This window comes from Chaetodon auriga, chromosome 17 (genome assembly GCF_051107435.1).
Source record: "Chaetodon auriga isolate fChaAug3 chromosome 17, fChaAug3.hap1, whole genome shotgun sequence".
NCBI lineage: Eukaryota > Metazoa > Chordata > Actinopteri > Chaetodontiformes > Chaetodontidae > Chaetodon > Chaetodon auriga.
The window spans coordinates 1,416,268-1,433,758 of record NC_135090.1 but is presented as its reverse complement, the minus strand read 5'-3'; the positions used below and the strand labels follow the sequence as shown (position 1 = coordinate 1,433,758).

Below are 17,491 nucleotides of genomic sequence, written 5' to 3'. Positions count from 1 at the left end.
ATGTTGTACTTGTGTTTGTAAAATTTCTAGTTTTCAGAAAGTAGTGATTTGGGAAAGCACCACAGAAAAATTGTGGCTGATGGTGGGACTGACTCGTACGACTGACATCCTATGTAGTTGAACTTTAGAGCGATATCATTCCACTGAAACTCCTTCCTTGCACATAATTAAGCAAATTAAGTCAAAGCTCCATGAAGTTTTTCCTCTCTAGTTTGTTATTGTGCTGTTTCTTTGCTCTGACCTGAGGGGTGTCCTACAAAGTGATGTTAAGCCTGAAGTCAGAGTTTTCCATGTCATGAAGATGGCTGTCTTTTGGTTAATGGTAATTAGTGCTGCACATCTAACCTGCTCTGGAGGAAGTTCTGTTCAGAGTTTCAGATTTAAATCAGCTATAAAAAGCACCACCCTTTACTAATTCTTTTCCTGGCGGTCTTCTCTATGAGAAATACAGATTCTCAGCCGAGGGAATATGTTAATATATGCAAACTTGCATGTATGTTAGTAATGTCTCTCTTGCCTTATTTGCAGCAACAGTTTCTTGTTTTTGCTATAACATTGTTTTATTGTAATCGGTCCACTGTGTGGAAGAAGAGTCAAATGAACCAAACATTCATGTTTATTGGAACATGCTCAGAGCCTGATGAAGAAAACCTGTCTTAACAAAGAAAACTGATAACCACTGTCGTGATACCCATTAACTCTGACTGGGGTTTTAGGTTTAGTTGAGCCAGCTCACACACAGAAAGCCTGGCTGTGCCGAACTCGCTTTGCAATATGCCCCCTGCCAAGGTACTAGAGAAACAAATTACCTTGAAGCTGTAATCTGGTATGGTGCATCAAATCTTTGAAATATGTACTGTCCCTATTAGATAAACAAATAATTCTTAAAAAATGACCTGTTAGCTCATCAGTCAGCCAGGCAGGGATATAATGAAACGTCAATTCTGCACCACAGTTTAGCAGGCTACACGTGCTGTGTTCAAATTCATGGTTGGTTTTCATTTGTTCAAACAAAATTTTTTTGATAGCCCCAATGCCTCCCATTGGCAACAATTCGAAGCAGACAACCACATCAGGCTAAACTACAATATGTGGTTTGGCACCTTGACATGCTCCATTTACAGCCCACCAGCATTTACCACGGCACCCATGAGCCAAACTCCTGACTGCAGAGATAGATCAGGATGAAAAGTGAGAGACTGAATCTGTGCAGTTCTTCATTTTGATCAAGGTTTTCTCAAATAGGCTATGCTTCAAGGGTGCCAACGTTGCACTAATTACTGAGCCAAAGTAAGCCTCATTCACCACCTACAAACTAAGCATCAACCAGGCAACATGCCTCGATGATCGACCGTTCAAAATGGACAAACATGAACATGACGCTAGCCACTGTTCAGCACTGAATGGCTGCCAACAATGAAAGAGTGACTCCTTCAGCATGTGGACAAATATCAAAATAGTTGATTTTATTTATACTGTATTAAAGTTATAAACACATCAGGCAGTGGTTTTACACATCACCATACAGTCATGGGAATCAATCAATCTTGTGGATAATCCCCCAAAGCTAATTACAGTACAGTGATAATCATTTCTCCCGGCCAATCTTCAGCCTTCTTGTTGCATAAACAAAAACTTTCAAACAATGAGTGGTTTTTCAACAAACCTTAGCTGACCAAACCATGGGTTGGATGTCATGTCATTACAACTTGCCCTGTATCAGAGCAACAGGATGATCATCAGTAAAATGTCAGACTCAGTGATGTTTGAATCTCATTTGCAGCTTGGAAAACTTGTTAGAACTTCAAGTTCAAGACAGTTAAATCATTTCTAAATAGCTATACCATTATAATTGCATCCTTCATATTAACAATTAATTAATTTCTACACATTTAGACACCAAGTTCACTCACACAAACAAAAGTGTGTGGAGGAAATGCCGATTCTGTAACCCTCTGAAAGCAGAAGGGAGTTGCAGAATGAATGTGGTATTTCGTTCAGTTAAGCAATCCTCTTTAACCATCACGTTAATGGAGTTTGAAGTGGGCTACTCAGAAACATTAAAGATATTACATTACCAAAAAACAAAAAAATGATAGGCCTTCCAAGACCAGCTTGAGCATAAGATCAATCACCTTAGTATTCTTCAAACAAAGTGCTAAAGGTGTCTGAAAACCTTTACGACATTGAAACTGAAGAGCCGCATCTGACAATTTTCTGAAATAGGCGGGCCATCAATCACACCAACTTTAAGCAATGATTGTGCACGTATATAGACGTGTCAAAGTGGGTGGGGTTCCAACTTCTCTCTCGAGCTCTTTTTTCATTCTACACATAACTACTTGTGTCATTTTTAATATGCACCGAGTGCAACACCATGAATCATTCTGCTGCTTTCCCATTGACATAGTTCTTGAGGCAAAGCAGTTTTTTTCACCTGTCTTTGAGTGTGGCAATTCACAACAGCTTTTAGCACTATAGCCTTTAATGTGGCTCGAACTACTTCATTTGAAGCACATCGTGGCCTTAACACTGTGAGACCATCTCTCTGCTTTGACTTAGTGTTGTACACTGTCATCACACTGCTTTCTAGGCCATGCTCAGAAACTGATCTAAGGACAGCAGCACTGATAATTAAACAAAACCTCCACCCTTGCTCCTCTGCTACTTGTCATGTACAAAACATTCTCATGGATATTTTGTTATGGTGCATCATTAATTTCTGGGTGCTGTTCTTTTTTGGCAACTTCAAACTAATGTGATGACAAATTTTATGAGCCACTCAGTGACAGGAGACAGGACAGTGATACATAGTTTGTTGGTCCTGGATCAGATGTACTGTAGTTTGGGAGGTGTCTCTGCTTCCTCTGCAATTCCTTCCGTCTGTGCTATTGCTAAAAGAGCCTTTCATCTTTAACATTAACTATCATGGCTGTAACTTCACCTAATAACCTTGTTTAGCACTGGATATGGCCTTTGTTTACCACCGAAAACATTGTTGAAGCAGTAACATGATCTGAAAAGTTGAGTCAATTTCAGCAGTTTCTTTCAAAAACTTAGCTGACTGTAAAAAATGGCCCAAGATTTTATATATTACACACATTTTTTCTCCCAAATTCTAGAGGTGGGCACTCTTTGTGTTTGGCCTCCATGTATTATCCCCAGCACTGAAACATGCTCTTCCTATTCAAATTATTTTCTGTTACCAAACAACTGTCATCCCATTTACAACTGCTGCAAACATCTGAATGTAATGTCAAATCTATATTTGGCCAGTTATTCACAGGAATAAAAAATACACCAAATAAAATGGGCCCAGACAGCAAGGCACGTTGCCAATAGCGGTTTTGAAAAAGTGTTTAAGGGTTGAATTTTCCTTTCCTAAAAGTTAAAGTTAACTCTGTGTGAAGTCTGTGTGGCCGTTGAACTTGCTGATCTGAACACCCTATTTTAGAAGCTTCCCTAACACAGGCCTTGATCTCCCAGCTCCACTGGTTTGCAGCCCTATCTGTGCTGCTTTAATTTCTTCATGAACCACTGCATCTGCTGATATTCTTTGGTCTGAGAGGGTGTTCCTCTGAATAAGGCTCTCTCCCCTCTTCAACACCATTCACATTGTACAATCCAGATCAGTCACTCAGCTCCAGCTGATGTCATACTGTGTCCAGCCCTCTGGCGGAGCCAAGAACACTCTTCGACCCCGGTAGAGGAAACTGACTATGCCCCTGTAACCTGTACGAGGAACTCCAGATTTCAGGTCATCCATCACCCCCAGATTTCGAGCAAAGACTTTAAAACTTTCCCGGCTGGAGTACTGGACCCTGTATGGTCCAGGGCCTCTTAAGCTGCCCCCTTGTTGGAGGTCCTCAATCTTCACCAGTGGGGCGCTGTAAACCTCTTTGATAAAATTTTCATCATACTTCTCTTTTAGCAAATAAGACAAATCCTGTTTGGTAAAAGGCACAAATTCAGTGTTTAGCTTAATGTAGCGAAGATACTGGTCAAAGAACTGACCTAAACTAACGCCTTTCCGGCCAAATGTGATAGTCCGGGAGATTTCTGGCCGAATACAGGAGCGATCTTTGCGCTGCTCCGGTTGACGCATCCAGTCATCCCAGAAGGCCGAGGGCCATTTGGGTTCCAGTTCGTGCCACATCTCCTTCAGCAGCATCCAGCCTAGCCCAGGGAAAAAGTCTGTTCTGTAAAGAAGCTCAGCTTTGGATGGATCCACCAAGGCGTCTCTGCCATTATCGTTCCAGGCAGAAACACACCACAGGGTGGGGTCAGACCGCAAGATTGGGTACAGGGCTCGGAAATACTCAAAGAAGTCTGGTGCAACCTAGAGGAGGGAGATGCACAGGAGTGAGATGGTAATGTTTCAGAGATAAAGTCCAGATAGATCAAAATAATCATTGTAAAGTCAATTTGCAGAAGTCAATTCAACAGCAGAGAGGAGATCAGCATCAGTCTGAGCTCATTAAGTCAAAGCTCCATAAAGTTTTTACTCTGTAGTTTGTTATTGTGCTGTTTCTTTGCTCTGACCTGAGGGATGTCCTACAAAGTGAGTATGAACTCACCACAGTTAGCCACTCCAGAATGAAAGGTTTTAACCTTTCATTCTGGAGTGGCTAACTGTGGTGTGCGGGCCAACTGAAAATGGCTTTCGAACAAACATTAAATGTTGCTGTCATCTTGAACAACTACAAGCAAGCCATGTCGTTGCACTAATTAATTTAAACACCAGAGGCCATTGCCATTTTGAACACATTAACTTACAATGATCATCAGTTCATGAGTAACTGGCTGAAAACTATGCATCTACTATTGTTTGGCTTGTAAGTCCTTACATTCTTCTGCTTGTGGCCCACAATCAAAAAAGTCTGGCCACCCCTGCTTGAATTAATTTGTCTCTGCTTACCACAAACCCTATAAGGCTTTGAAGAGTAAAACCACGCATTAAAGTATAATTTCACAGTTTGGGCCATCAATTCTACTAGTAATTATAAAATTATAACAGTGAAAAGTAAATAGCTGAGTTCTGAGAAAACAGCAAGTTGCTCAACAACAGTGAGTATAGAAGGTCAAAGCTGAAGCAGGAAGTGGTCGGCAAATTGTGATGAATCTTTACAAAAGACAGTTTTGGTAATAATTTTATTGTTTTCTCTTGACTAACCTGGAGCTTTATTTTGAACCTTTCAGATTGCATGGTTTCCAGAGTTTTTTTGACCCATCACACTTCTTGTCAGTAACGCCATCATGTTCTCAGCTATTAACTTGTTGAGTATAATGTCATTATTACTAATAGAAATGTTGGCCAAACCTATAAAAAGAAAACCAAAGTTACAACAAACTGAGCAAAAACAACATAAAATACCAAGCACTGCAAAGGTCAACAAACAAATCTAAACCTGAAAAAGTTAACAAGGAAAAATATGAAAAAACATTATAAAAAATAACGTGGAATATGTATGAGCTGTACAGTTGGTGCAGGAATTAATGAGGACTTAGAAAGTACTATTCTAAAGGGAAGAAAAAAAACTGCTGACAGTGAAGTGTTTAGAATGTGACCTGTGCCTTGAAAAAGGTGTTCAACTTTAGTTTCCCTCCTCCACAACAAATAGCTCTGTGCTACCATGCAGTTTGGAAACCACATACAAAATGCTTCTTGCTCCAAGAGTTCCAAGTAATTTCAAATGAATTCTTAGAGGACCACAAAAAAAATCAATAAATTAAAAAAATAAAAAACAAAAAAAATAAAAGTATCACTTTTGCATTCCAACTGCGGCAGCAGTTCCAGAGGCACACAAACCCGAAACTCAATGCATGACCAGACACATACTATGGCTAAGAGGGATAATGTGTTTTCTTAATTTGGTCATTGACCGTTCGACAATATATATAATTGAATGAATTGAATAGTCGACAGCTGGGATAGGCTCCAGCCCCCCCGCAACCCCAAAAGGGATAGGGCGGTATAGAAGATGAATGAATGAATGAATGAATGAATGAATTGAATAGTCAAAGAAGGGGTGCATGCATCAAGTTTTATGCAAAAACATGCCCAAACATCTAGGTTTTACTGGGAATGGGTTTTTGTTTGTTTGTTTTTTTACCTTTCCTACTTCCTATTAATAGCTTTGGGATCTTGATTAGAATAGAAGTCAAGTCAGTTTCATTTACATGGCCCAAAATCACAAATTTGCCTCAAATTACTTTACTACCTGTCAATAGTGGAAAAGAACTCATTTTCTATACTTTCCAAAGACAAGTTCCAATCCGGTAATTTAAAAATACAATCACAAATAAAGTGCATTTCAAATCCAATTCAAGCAGAAGTACAGCAGTATCACCTACATGTACTGAAAGTGTCAAAAGTGAAAAGACTGTAGAAAAATGCCCCTATGACTAATATATTACTACAGATGACATTATTAGATAGTTAATACTGATCCATCAATGTGCATTTGTGTAAGCAGCATTTTAGAGCTGAAACAGCTCGAAATTGAACAACTTAGTCCAGTGTTTCCCAACGTAGGCATCAGGTCCAGGGTGGGAAACTAACTTTTTAAAATGTTCTCCGAGCCAATGACTGATAAAAGTTCAAATTCACCAGACACTCAATAGTAAATCATTATTTTGTATCTGATATCAATCAGCCACTTTCATATTTCACCAGTATCAAGCTGGTTGCTGGTGCCAATTTCCAACCCTTGTCAGGCCCATCCCAAAGATCAGAAGATAAATCTGAAGTGTTATGAGATGATTAATGGAGCAGGAGACAAGGAAAGAACAGGTATGTATTTTTTGTATCATATTAGATAATTCTACCTCTCTGGGCATCAAACAGATACTGAAATGAAACCACATGTGAAGTTTAGATGGGAAATGTCTCTTTAGTGGAACTGCTATCACAGACATCTATTTTTTGAATCTATATTTTATCATCTATATTTGTGAATAAATTTAGTATGCATGATGACATCTGTGATTACATTCAGGCCTACGAACCAAAGTGGGATGAAAAAAGTGACTGATCCAGATGGCGATAGTTTCAGCAAATAGTTTCCGTTTTTCTGTGTACCACATGCTTGCTGTCACTGCTTAGCTATCTGCCTCTTCTCTTTCTCAACTTCTCTATTTCTGTGCTGCACTTGAGGATTGGTGCCAGTGAACCTCAACATCCCATTGTGTGGCATTGTTTACCAATGCCTTAAAACAACCATTACACACACTATACAGACCTCTCCTATTTGTCTCTATTGACAAACTATCAAATAAAGGCAAAATGGCACAAAAAAAAGTGAGCTATCACAACTATAAAACATACTGTAATGTGTGGTAAAGTGAATCAGGCAGGCTTCTGTCAGCACTCACCTCCAGGTCATCCTCCACTATGACCACAGTAGACTGGGAGAATGTGCTGAACACTTGGTTGAGTGCCCAGCGGTAATGTCGGGCGATTTTGTAGTAGCCCTGGAACTTCCTATGCTCTGGCCGGACTCTGATGTCTGAGAGATCTGGTTGGCTTATGTGGGTCACTTGATCTCCAAATGAGCCAATCACACGAGCTGTCTCGGCATGGCCACAGTCCTGACTGACAATGATTGGATTAAGTTCTGGAGAAGGGCGGTACTGGATCAGTCTGTCAAGGCTCCGTTTTACCGTCACTCTGTCACAAGCAATAACTAGAATGGGAATGACAACTTCTGGGCTGGCAACGGAAGTCGTCATTTCGTTGTTCTTAACAATCTCTTCCTTTTTTTCAATGGCCTGGTGCTGTTCTACCTTAGAGTCTGAAGCTACTGTATGAACAGCATTCTGTATATATTTTAGTTCAGTTTGGTCCCTGTCATCCACACTGTCTTTGAGAGGAAGGGGAGGTTTTGGTGGCTGGTGGACAACCTCGTTTTTGAGTTCTTTTGTATCATCTGTTTCTCTTTTCCCAATGTCTTTCTGCTGAGCCCACACTGCCCTGTGACTTTCAATCTGCTTCAGTAGCTTCTTCTGGGTCTCGAGCTGAATTTCAACCTCCTCTGCTAGGCGGATCACCTCTCCGGCCAGGTTGACCCGGACTCCTTTCCCTCTGCCCACACCCCACTCCTCTTTTCCTCCTGGTTCGGCTCCACCGCCTTCTCCGAGGCGGCCAATGGGAGGGCGACCCCAAAGATAAAGTAGAAGTAAAGCATTCCAGGCGACAAACAGGAAAGCACCACATAGTATAAGAGAACCTTTCTTGCGAACCATGGCCCAATGACACTAGAGGGGGATGAGGGATGGGGTAGTGGAAAAGGCTGCTGCAGGTAGGGCACAAGTGATGGAACCAGAGTGAAAATCCTACAGACTGAGGTGGAAATATCAGCTGGGCAGGAACTTGATATCTGGTCACATTGTAATTATTTCAAATTTGAGAGTCATCCTGTCTTAGATCAGGAGGAGGACTGTCCAATTTAAAATAAATTTACATGATCCTAGTATGGAATGCATGCATTCCTTGAAGTCCCATAGAGATGGGGAAATGAGACAGGACTTGCACAAGTTTAGCAAGGGGAGGTTGTCAAAGTGCAGATGCAAGTTAAATAAGGGAAAAATGGGGTCTCTCTGGATTAAGGGAATGCAACTTCTTGGATATTATCCTTCAGCCATTATCCTGAAAATAGAGAAAGAAAAAAAATATCAGCAGACTTAATATAGCTCATTTGAACTTTAAATAATGAAGCTGGAACAAAAGCTCCTTTCAGACATGCACTGTGCATCTATAAAATTCTGTAAAAATGTCAATAAAAGCACCCACGAGATTATCACATGTAGGATGTGCAAACTAGAAAGTAGGGTTGAATTACTGTATAAATCAAACTAAATAAATATTCTTAGCAGGACACATTTATACCAAACATATTTACAAATGCATCTTGTTTTTACATGAGTAAAATAAAATAAGCTGCAGCTGACTGTTGTTGAGGCCTTTCCAGGGTCCAAACGAGTCAGTCAGAGAAAATTCAGCTTCTACGAGAACTTTGCCTCACATTTATTGAGATATTATGCAGTGGTATTAACATTACTCAATAATATGCAAACATAATATCAATGTAATACATTTACATGTCCCTGTTTTTCGCAGCTTTAGGGTTAGGGTTATTGGAAACTGAATATATCTGAATTGTTTGTTGGACAACACAAGCAATTAGAAAACATAACCTTGATCATCTGAGAAATTGTGACATTGCTTTTCGGTAATTTTTAGACTTAAAGATTGATTAGTCAAACAGAAAAATGACTAACAAATTATCTGGTAATGAAAATAATTGTCATTTGAAGTGCTAAATTGGTATGATCACAAAATTTGAGAATTCCTTTCCCTCGATGCTAAGGGAAGGCTACTATGAACAGAGATGGGTACTGAACAGCAAAGTGTTTTTTGTAACGAGTAAAATGTGTCCAGCTGTCCATAGCATTGAATATCTAAAGAGTCTAGTTTAAAAAGCTGGCACTGTGTGTCCAGTAAGATATGTGATCTTGCTTACTTTTTTATTGTTCAGGTGATCTCTGATTTAAATCAAAACTTAGCCAATTTTAGACCGTATTTTATTCAGGCAAACTTGTGCAGCTACTTGTATTTAGACAACTAGTATCAGAAATTTTCAACCAATACTAAGTCCTACATATGACAATGTTATAGCTAGGGCTACATCGAATAGTTTGACACTTTGAAGCTTTGTTCATAACTGTGACGTTTGAATCCTAAATCAACATTTGAATACTGTGCTGCGCTTTTTTCTGCATGTCTATTCATTCTATTCAGGTATTCATTTAAGCCCAGTATTTCTGTACAGTTGCAGATAAAGATTAACTAATATAATACTAATATTATTAGCATTATTCTTAACTGTAGAATTAGATTCGACGGATTGTTTCTGACTCGTGTGGGCCAATTTCCTATAACTACAGAGCCTTGTAAAGTCCAAAAGTCAAAATTTCTTTGAAATAAATAAACAAAAATAATGATAATCATTTCATCAATTCACAGAATGTTTTTATCTAACAAAATATCCTGCTTCAATCCATATTTGTTGGCATTTAGCCTTTCAAAAGCAACATTTTCACTGTCTTTAGATTTTGTATATACAAGAAGTAGTAGTAGTAATGGCATTTGAACCACTGGGACACAAAAACAGATGAATTATACTACAATTGTAACTATAATCAGTAAATGGTCAAGCCAATAAGACAGTCTAACACTAAAACAAGTAGTCAATTAGGCAAATGACACAAAATGACACATTACATAAAATTAGTTTGGTACATGAGTAATTGTTCAGATCATTTGTCAAGCAAAAATGCCAAGCATTCTCTAGTTGCAGCCTCCGCTGTTTCTCATCACTGTAAACTGAACGTCTTAGGGTTTATCAGGTATAAGAATACATCACTTTGGGCTCTGGGAAACAAACTCTTGTGTGTTCCTGTATCAAAACAGAAATGAAGTTTTCCTTGTAACTTTATACTGCATTCCATGCCAAAGGCACAGAAATTGAAGAAATATGCTAAGTTTGGATGACATGGTATACAGAGACATTAGAGCTGGACTGTTAACTGAATGAGGTGAACTTAGGTCATTTGTGACTGTACTACAATCTGATGAAGTAGATTATAAAATACACACAAGGCACACTTTAGTAGTTTACCACTTGCTCACCGTGATCTGACACTGTTAAAACCTTAACAAGAACAACAAGCAACGACTGACGAGACTAGTTGTAGAGATACTAGGATAGCACTACTATACACATACATCCATTTAAAGCTGAAGGGAAGAGGCACATATCTCAAGGACTGCTGTCTTAAAATCTGAGCTACCTGAAGTGCAACTGTAATTTGGTTGAACTGACCCTCAAAATTAGGCCTCTATTTAGTGCAGGGGTAGGGAGACTTTTTCCTATCAAGGGCCATTATGATGTTTTAACATCCTTTGAGGGTCATACTAAATTCCACTAACCTCGTATTCCACTAACCTCTGCAATGGCAGGAGCTATTTCTCTTTGGCAAGGCGTCTGACGTCAAATGGTACTGATGATGATGTTACTTGCAGCTGGCTTTCGTGGTTTGGGTCAGTCAGTCTTGAAACAGAGTCTTTGCAAGAATCAGGTTTGAAAACAAATACTCTCAGATGTCAGACACATCAGCTGGTTACACCTTAAGGCGTAGCAATGTTCAACTCCTTTTGTTTACTTTTCACGTCCTGAAACCTCTCACCAAATGCCTAAAGGAGTTCTCACACTCAGTAGCATATTCAGATGTCATAGCAGGTTTTTGTTCTTGCAGAGTAGGAAAATGCAAAGTGTTCCCTCTTTCCAATTGCACTTGCCAGAGCTTGGAGGCCCTGGCTGGAGTTTGAGGTTCAGCTCTGAGATGTACTTGGTAATGTCTTGTAAAGGCCAGATCACAGACACTTGTTATTGTGCCACGACAGGTTTTCCTTCATCTCTGTGAATTATTACAGACAAACAGACAGCTTGGAACAACTTTACTTTGTCTGGTGCTAGCAGCTCCACAGCAGCAACAAGACAGATTCACAGATTCACCTTCACAGATTCTGCCACTGAATGAACTCTCTGCTTCTTAGCTATTACCTCACTCACTTGCCTGCATAACACTGTCTCTATCAGAATGTGGTTTTGCGAAAGCTGCTTGTTGGGCTCCCAAACTCCACCGAACGGCATTAACTTTATCCATGTGCATTTCATCACTGCCAACACATCCCTACAATCTAACTTAGAGACACTAGGTTTGCCTTTTATATCAACAAAAAAAAAGACTGCTTATCCATTTCTCTTGGAAAGCACAATACTTTTGTCTTCTTGACAGTCACCATGATTTACTGATGTGATATCAACCGCTACGAATGTACTGTGTTCATGGACCACGTGGAGGATCTTGTTAGTCTGCTAATTTATGTTATTTTCTTTAAAGCTGAAAAAAGTAACTGCTTTTTTATAGTTAAGAATTGCATTGCAGGCCAGATCAAATGGTGTCACAGGCTGTATATGGCCTGGAGAACAGAAGTTCCCCACTCCTGATTTAGTGTCTGTCAATACCTAATTTTGCTGTACAGTCAAAGTCCAACTTCCCATGAACAAACAGACTCCAGTACAAATGCTTACACAGTGATCTCCAGTCAAATAAAACTATTATTGAGTGTAAACAATGTGTTTGTGATAGTAAAGGTTTTCTATGTCATTGTAAACTGACAGAGGGATGAAGTGAGTGGGTGGAGGAAGATGAGGATGGTCAAACTGATTTATCCACAGGAGCTCCTCAGCATTAGAAAAGCCTAAACCAATTAGTGGTGATAAATATAGGCTTGCAATAATCTTGTAAGGATGGATGTTTCACTACAAGGAACAAATGCTGTGATTAGTTACGGCTCTCTTGCTGTGCTTCACTGCTCTGGGACAGGACAAACACAGCTCTGCAAGTTATTAACATATCAGTACTGTTTATCTCCATACTACTATCAACTTTCAAAGACAACAACTGCTTTTTTCCATTAAGGTGTCATTTTTTTGGATTATAAATTATTTAGTCTATTAAATGTCCTAAAATTGTGAATATGTCTATCACAAGTTCTCAGCACACAGATTCAAATTCCTTTTTTTTTTGTCCTATCAGTAGTCCAAAACCCAGATATTCAGTTTGCAATTCCATAAAAAGAAGCTGAAACAAGGGAGAACTATTACAAGTGTTGCTGATTACTTTTATCAGTTATCACTTATCAATTAATTGAAAAATCATTTCAGCTTTACTTTTTACCATGAATCTTTTAACTTTTTTTTTCTTCCTGAAAAAGTTAAACACTTTCCACACTTCATGTTGCAGAAAATGGCAATAAAACTGATCCTACACTTGAGACAATTTCTCTTTGAAAAGCATAATAATAATAATAATAATAATAATAATAATAATAATAATAATAATAATAATACATTTTTGCTTGGTGTGCATAATAAACTGGCAACTGAGTGTGTAATTTACTAATGTGTAGAGAGACTTGATGGACCCAAATAATGATCTTGACAAAGGAAGTGGCAACATGCACACTTTGTAGCAGAACTACACGAAGATACACAGTAACATTAACAGTGAGAATGGATCAAAGTAGAAAAGAGAAAATATGAGGGAAAGGAAATCAGGCACATTCAGAAAATTTAAATCATTGAAGTGAGCAGGGAAGTGTCGAGGACATACGGTAAAAGTAAAGAAAGCATACACCCAACAAATGGGATCCAAATTCCTGGAATAAAACGTGTAAAATTAACCTCACCTGAAGTCGGAGCAGCCGACAGATCTGTCATCCCCTCTCAACACTGCACTAAGTTAAGCTTTGCAGACAAGATGATAGTGAAAAGGGAGGATGGGCAGGGGGAGGGAACTGTTGCTCTTATCTCAAATTGTACCAGTTGAAACTCTTTAAACTCTTTTCTTCTTGAACCCCCTCCTCCCTCAGTCAAGCAACGTGGAGCTGACTGGTAGGATCACAGAGGAATCTGTGGCAGGAACCAACTAGGGCATCAGACAGTGTGCCATCCAGCTAATGGCTCACATGACTACACTGTGGAACGGATATGAGGAATGGCAGGTGACACCTCTTAGTCTGCTAAAACGAAATACAATCTACTTTCAACTGATGTCAATTTCAACATTGCAAACAGTAGGTCCCCATCGGTGCAACTGTATGTAGTATGCTGAGGTGAAACCCAGCTGCTACACTTCAGATACTTATTTGAAGCTAGTAAGCTGGGTGACACCAAACTATCGGCTAGCTACGTTAAATCAGGAGATAATGGACGTTTAATGCAGTAGGGGCATACCCAATACTTTGTCGTCTCTACGGTGTTTTCTGAGCATCAGAGGCATATTGAAAGTCTTAATAGCAAGCAAGCTAACAGCTGACGTACTGGCTAGCTGGCGAACGCCGAGCAGTGAAGATTTTTTTCATTCATGAGCGGTCCTGGTCGAATATTTGATGGTGGTAGCAGCAGCTGGAGCCAGTCATACTCACCTTTCAGACGCTGTTCTGAATGAGTCGGTGCGGCTTGCATCAAGAAAGGAAATGGGGCTCACATGAAGCCGTAGCACTGACCGGTTACCCAGCTAGCTAACGTTTGCTAGTCGAGCCACCGTTGTATTTCCTCCGGTGTCACATTCACAGCACATCTCTGTGTTGGTACACAGCGGACCCAGTGTTGTCTGCCCTTCCATCTATGTTTTCCATTCTTCCCCCAGCTCAACTCTTTCATCCAACACCAGCAGCTGCTGTTGTTGTTAGCAGTCTACAGTGTTTGCTCCGCTACAAATGATAAGCTGCAACCGGTTTGTGTATCCGCAATGGCACTTTACAGCGAGAAGTCCTTTCCTCCGTCCTGGTTCAGTTTCTTCCACTCCGGTTGGGTCTACTACAGACTGCCTCCTCTGATGTATGACGACGGCATTTTTCATTTAACTACACAAAACGACGATTCCGGATTATTGACTTGAAACGATCATTATCGGTTAGGAACGGAAGAACCCGCACAAGTCCGATCCAGAACAATTTCACTTTATATGAACCTACTAACACATACAACAACAACAACAACAACAACAACAACAACAACAACAAAATATAAGAAAGAAAGTATAAGAAAGAAGCCGCTCGATTTGCCGATTTTAAAGCAGGCACAAGCAACGAGAGCCGGGTTCAAAGATGACCAAAGTCACTTCACAGAGTTACACTGTGTTTAAACAAGGAGTGAGACCAATCACACACTTGTTTCATCACCACAAAGTCTGCAATGTTTGAATAATTATGCACTCACAGTTCAACCATTTGCCCACCTTCATCCTATTTGAAAGAAACTCGGTGTGTATGTTCAGGAGATAGCAGGATGTCTCCAGAGAGTTTAATCAGGATTGCTCAAAGGCATCTTACGTTATGAGCAAATATGTGATAGGTCTCTTCCACTTGCACCAATTACTATGGCACTTCAGATTTTGGTTGATACTTTTTCATAGAGCATGCTCACTGAAACAGTTGTTGGCAGTTGTGTGTAAGTCAGGCTCACAATGTTTCAGTCGGCCTGTTCCCCAACACCTGAGGATATATAGAGTTATCTCTTATAAAGTTAATTGGTTGATGGCTGCCGTTTTTTGTTTTTTTGTTTGTTTGTTTGTTTTTGGCTTGCCCCTTTATCATAGATGTGTATCTCAGTTCCACAATGCTGTACACCCATTTTGGCGCTGATATAGAAAAAAAATCCAACAAGTTCCACTCAAAAAAAAAAAAAAAATCATGTTGGTGGTAAATTCATCATGGTGGATTTTTATGGTCCAAGAGGTTTTTTTTGGCAGAGCATGTTGAGTTGGACTTGTGTGTTGAATTTCAAGTCATTTGGACTTATAGTGTGAGGGCTGTGCTGCTGCTATGCTCTTCCAAATTTGCAATTTTTGGGCCTTAATTACAGCGCCACCATCTGGCCAACTGGGCTCATATTTCTTGGGAAGATAAGACTTTATTGATCTTGCACCAGGGAAATTCAGTCGTTACAGCCAGTAAGTATTGTAACACACACAATGGCAAAAAAAAAAGAAAAAAAAAAAAGGTCAAGATAAAAAAGTATACAGGATAAAGACTAGAAAATCAACTATGTATATGTACATTATGTACGATTATAAAAATACTAAATGCCATAAATATAATATTGCACTTGAGAAATACTAGGTCTATGTATATGCACAATATATACAGTTAATAAAAATACAGTTGCCAATATGGATAATAAATATTGTTATTGCACAGTTGAGAGAAATATACAACTTAGACACTGCACCAGATGAAATGGATAATGTGAACAGATATTAGCATTGGTAAAAGTAGTCCAAAACAAAAGTGGGTTTATGATGTAGAATTGAGAAAGATAGCGTCAACACAGTGCTACATTACATAATGCTGGAGTTAAACAGTCTGACAGATATAAGAATGAAGGACCTGCAGTAGCCTTCTTTCTTACAGACTGGATGCAGCAGTCTGTCACTGAAGGAGCTGCTTAAGCCCCCTACTGTCTCATGCAGGAGGTGGGATGGGTTGACCATGATCAGTGTCAGCTTGGCTAACATGCTCCTCTTGCCCACCTCCTGGATGGTGTCCAGAGGGCAGTCCAGGACAGAGCCGGCCCTCCTGACCAGTTTAAGTCTTTCCCTGTCCCTCTCAGAGCTCCCACAGCCCCAGCAGACCACTGCATAGAAAACTGCAGATGCTACCACAGAGTCATAAAATGTTTTTGACAGTGCCCCACGTAATCCAAAGGACCTCAGTCATCTTAGCAGATGCAGACAACTTTGACCCCTCCTGTACAGGACATCTGAGTTGTTTGTCCAATCCAGTTTGCTGTTGGGATGAACAACCAGGTATTTGTATTCCCCCACGATCTCAATGTCCAAGCCCTGGATGTTCACCAGTGTAGTCTGTGGTACCTTCCTTCGGAAATCAATCACCATCACCTTTGTCTTGCTGGTGTCTATGTGCAGATGGTTCAGTTCACACTAGTCAACAAAGTTGGTTCTGACTTCCCTGTATTCCACTTTGTACCCTTGTAATACGCATCCAACAATGACTGTATCATCAGAGAACTTCTGGATGTGGCAGCTGTCGGTGTTGTGTCTGAAGTCCAATGTGTAGAGGGTGAAGAGGAGAGAGCACTGTCCCCTGTGGTGCCCCCATGCTGCAAACTACCACATTGGACACACAGTCACGAAGCCTCACACACTGTGGTCTGTTGATGAGTTAGTCGATGGTCCACGCAGTCAGGTGGCAGTCCACACCAGCTCCTTCCAGCTTCTCCCTGAGAAGTGATGGTTGGATTGTGTTGAAAGCAAAAGTCAAAAAACATGAGCCTCACCGTGCTTCCAGTGTTATCCAGATGAGAAAGCAATTGATGGAGCAGGTAGATGACCACACCAATGCCTGGTCTATATGCAAACTGTAGGGGGTCCAGCTTGCTGCTCACCAGGTGACAGAGGTGGTCCAGTATTATCCTCTCCAAGGTCTTCATCAGGTGGGAATTTCAGGGCTACCGGCTTGAAGTGGTTGGGCTCCCTGGGATGTGCGGTCTTTGGGACTGGAACCACACAGGAAGTTTTCCAAAGGGCCAAAACTTTCTCCAGCACTTGCACATCAGTGTTGCACTCATGGCAATTTGAGCCATTTCATCAGAAAAAAAATAACTACAATAATTCTCTGGTACAAACACTATAGGGTTTTGCCATTTCTGGGCTTTCATTCATTTTAATTCCTCTTTTCTGAAATCTCTGTTACAATCATGTGACAAGCTTCAGAACTACTGGATCCTTCACCATCGTGCAACTCAGCTTTCATTAGCACCCCCTTAGTCGATCAAACGTATTCTAATTTACTAAAATTTATATCTGCATTATAATATAATAACAGACCTCTACCTGTTGG

General features: G+C 40.1%; 1 protein-coding gene across 3 annotated transcripts; it reads right to left on the bottom strand.

Annotated features, from left to right (window-relative positions):
* Positions 1-1,443: 1,443 nt before the first annotated feature.
* On the bottom strand, positions 1,444-14,496 carry mgat1b (alpha-1,3-mannosyl-glycoprotein 2-beta-N-acetylglucosaminyltransferase b). Of its 3 annotated transcripts, XM_076754397.1 has the most exons (4): positions 13,316-14,034; positions 11,007-11,124; positions 7,375-8,647; positions 1,444-4,339 (listed from the first exon to the last, which is right to left on the bottom strand). In XM_076754397.1, the coding sequence occupies exons 3-4, from the start codon at positions 8,242-8,244 to the stop codon at positions 3,638-3,640; spliced, it is 1,572 nt and encodes a 523-aa protein (XP_076610512.1). In that variant the 5' UTR covers positions 8,245-8,647; positions 11,007-11,124; positions 13,316-14,034; the 3' UTR covers positions 1,444-3,637. The 3 variants fall into 3 exon arrangements, with proteins under 3 accessions (XP_076610512.1, XP_076610510.1, XP_076610511.1); XM_076754395.1 differs by lacking the exons at positions 11,007-11,124; positions 13,316-14,034 and adding an exon at positions 14,054-14,496; XM_076754396.1 differs by lacking the exon at positions 11,007-11,124.
* Positions 14,497-17,491: the final 2,995 nt, after the last annotated feature.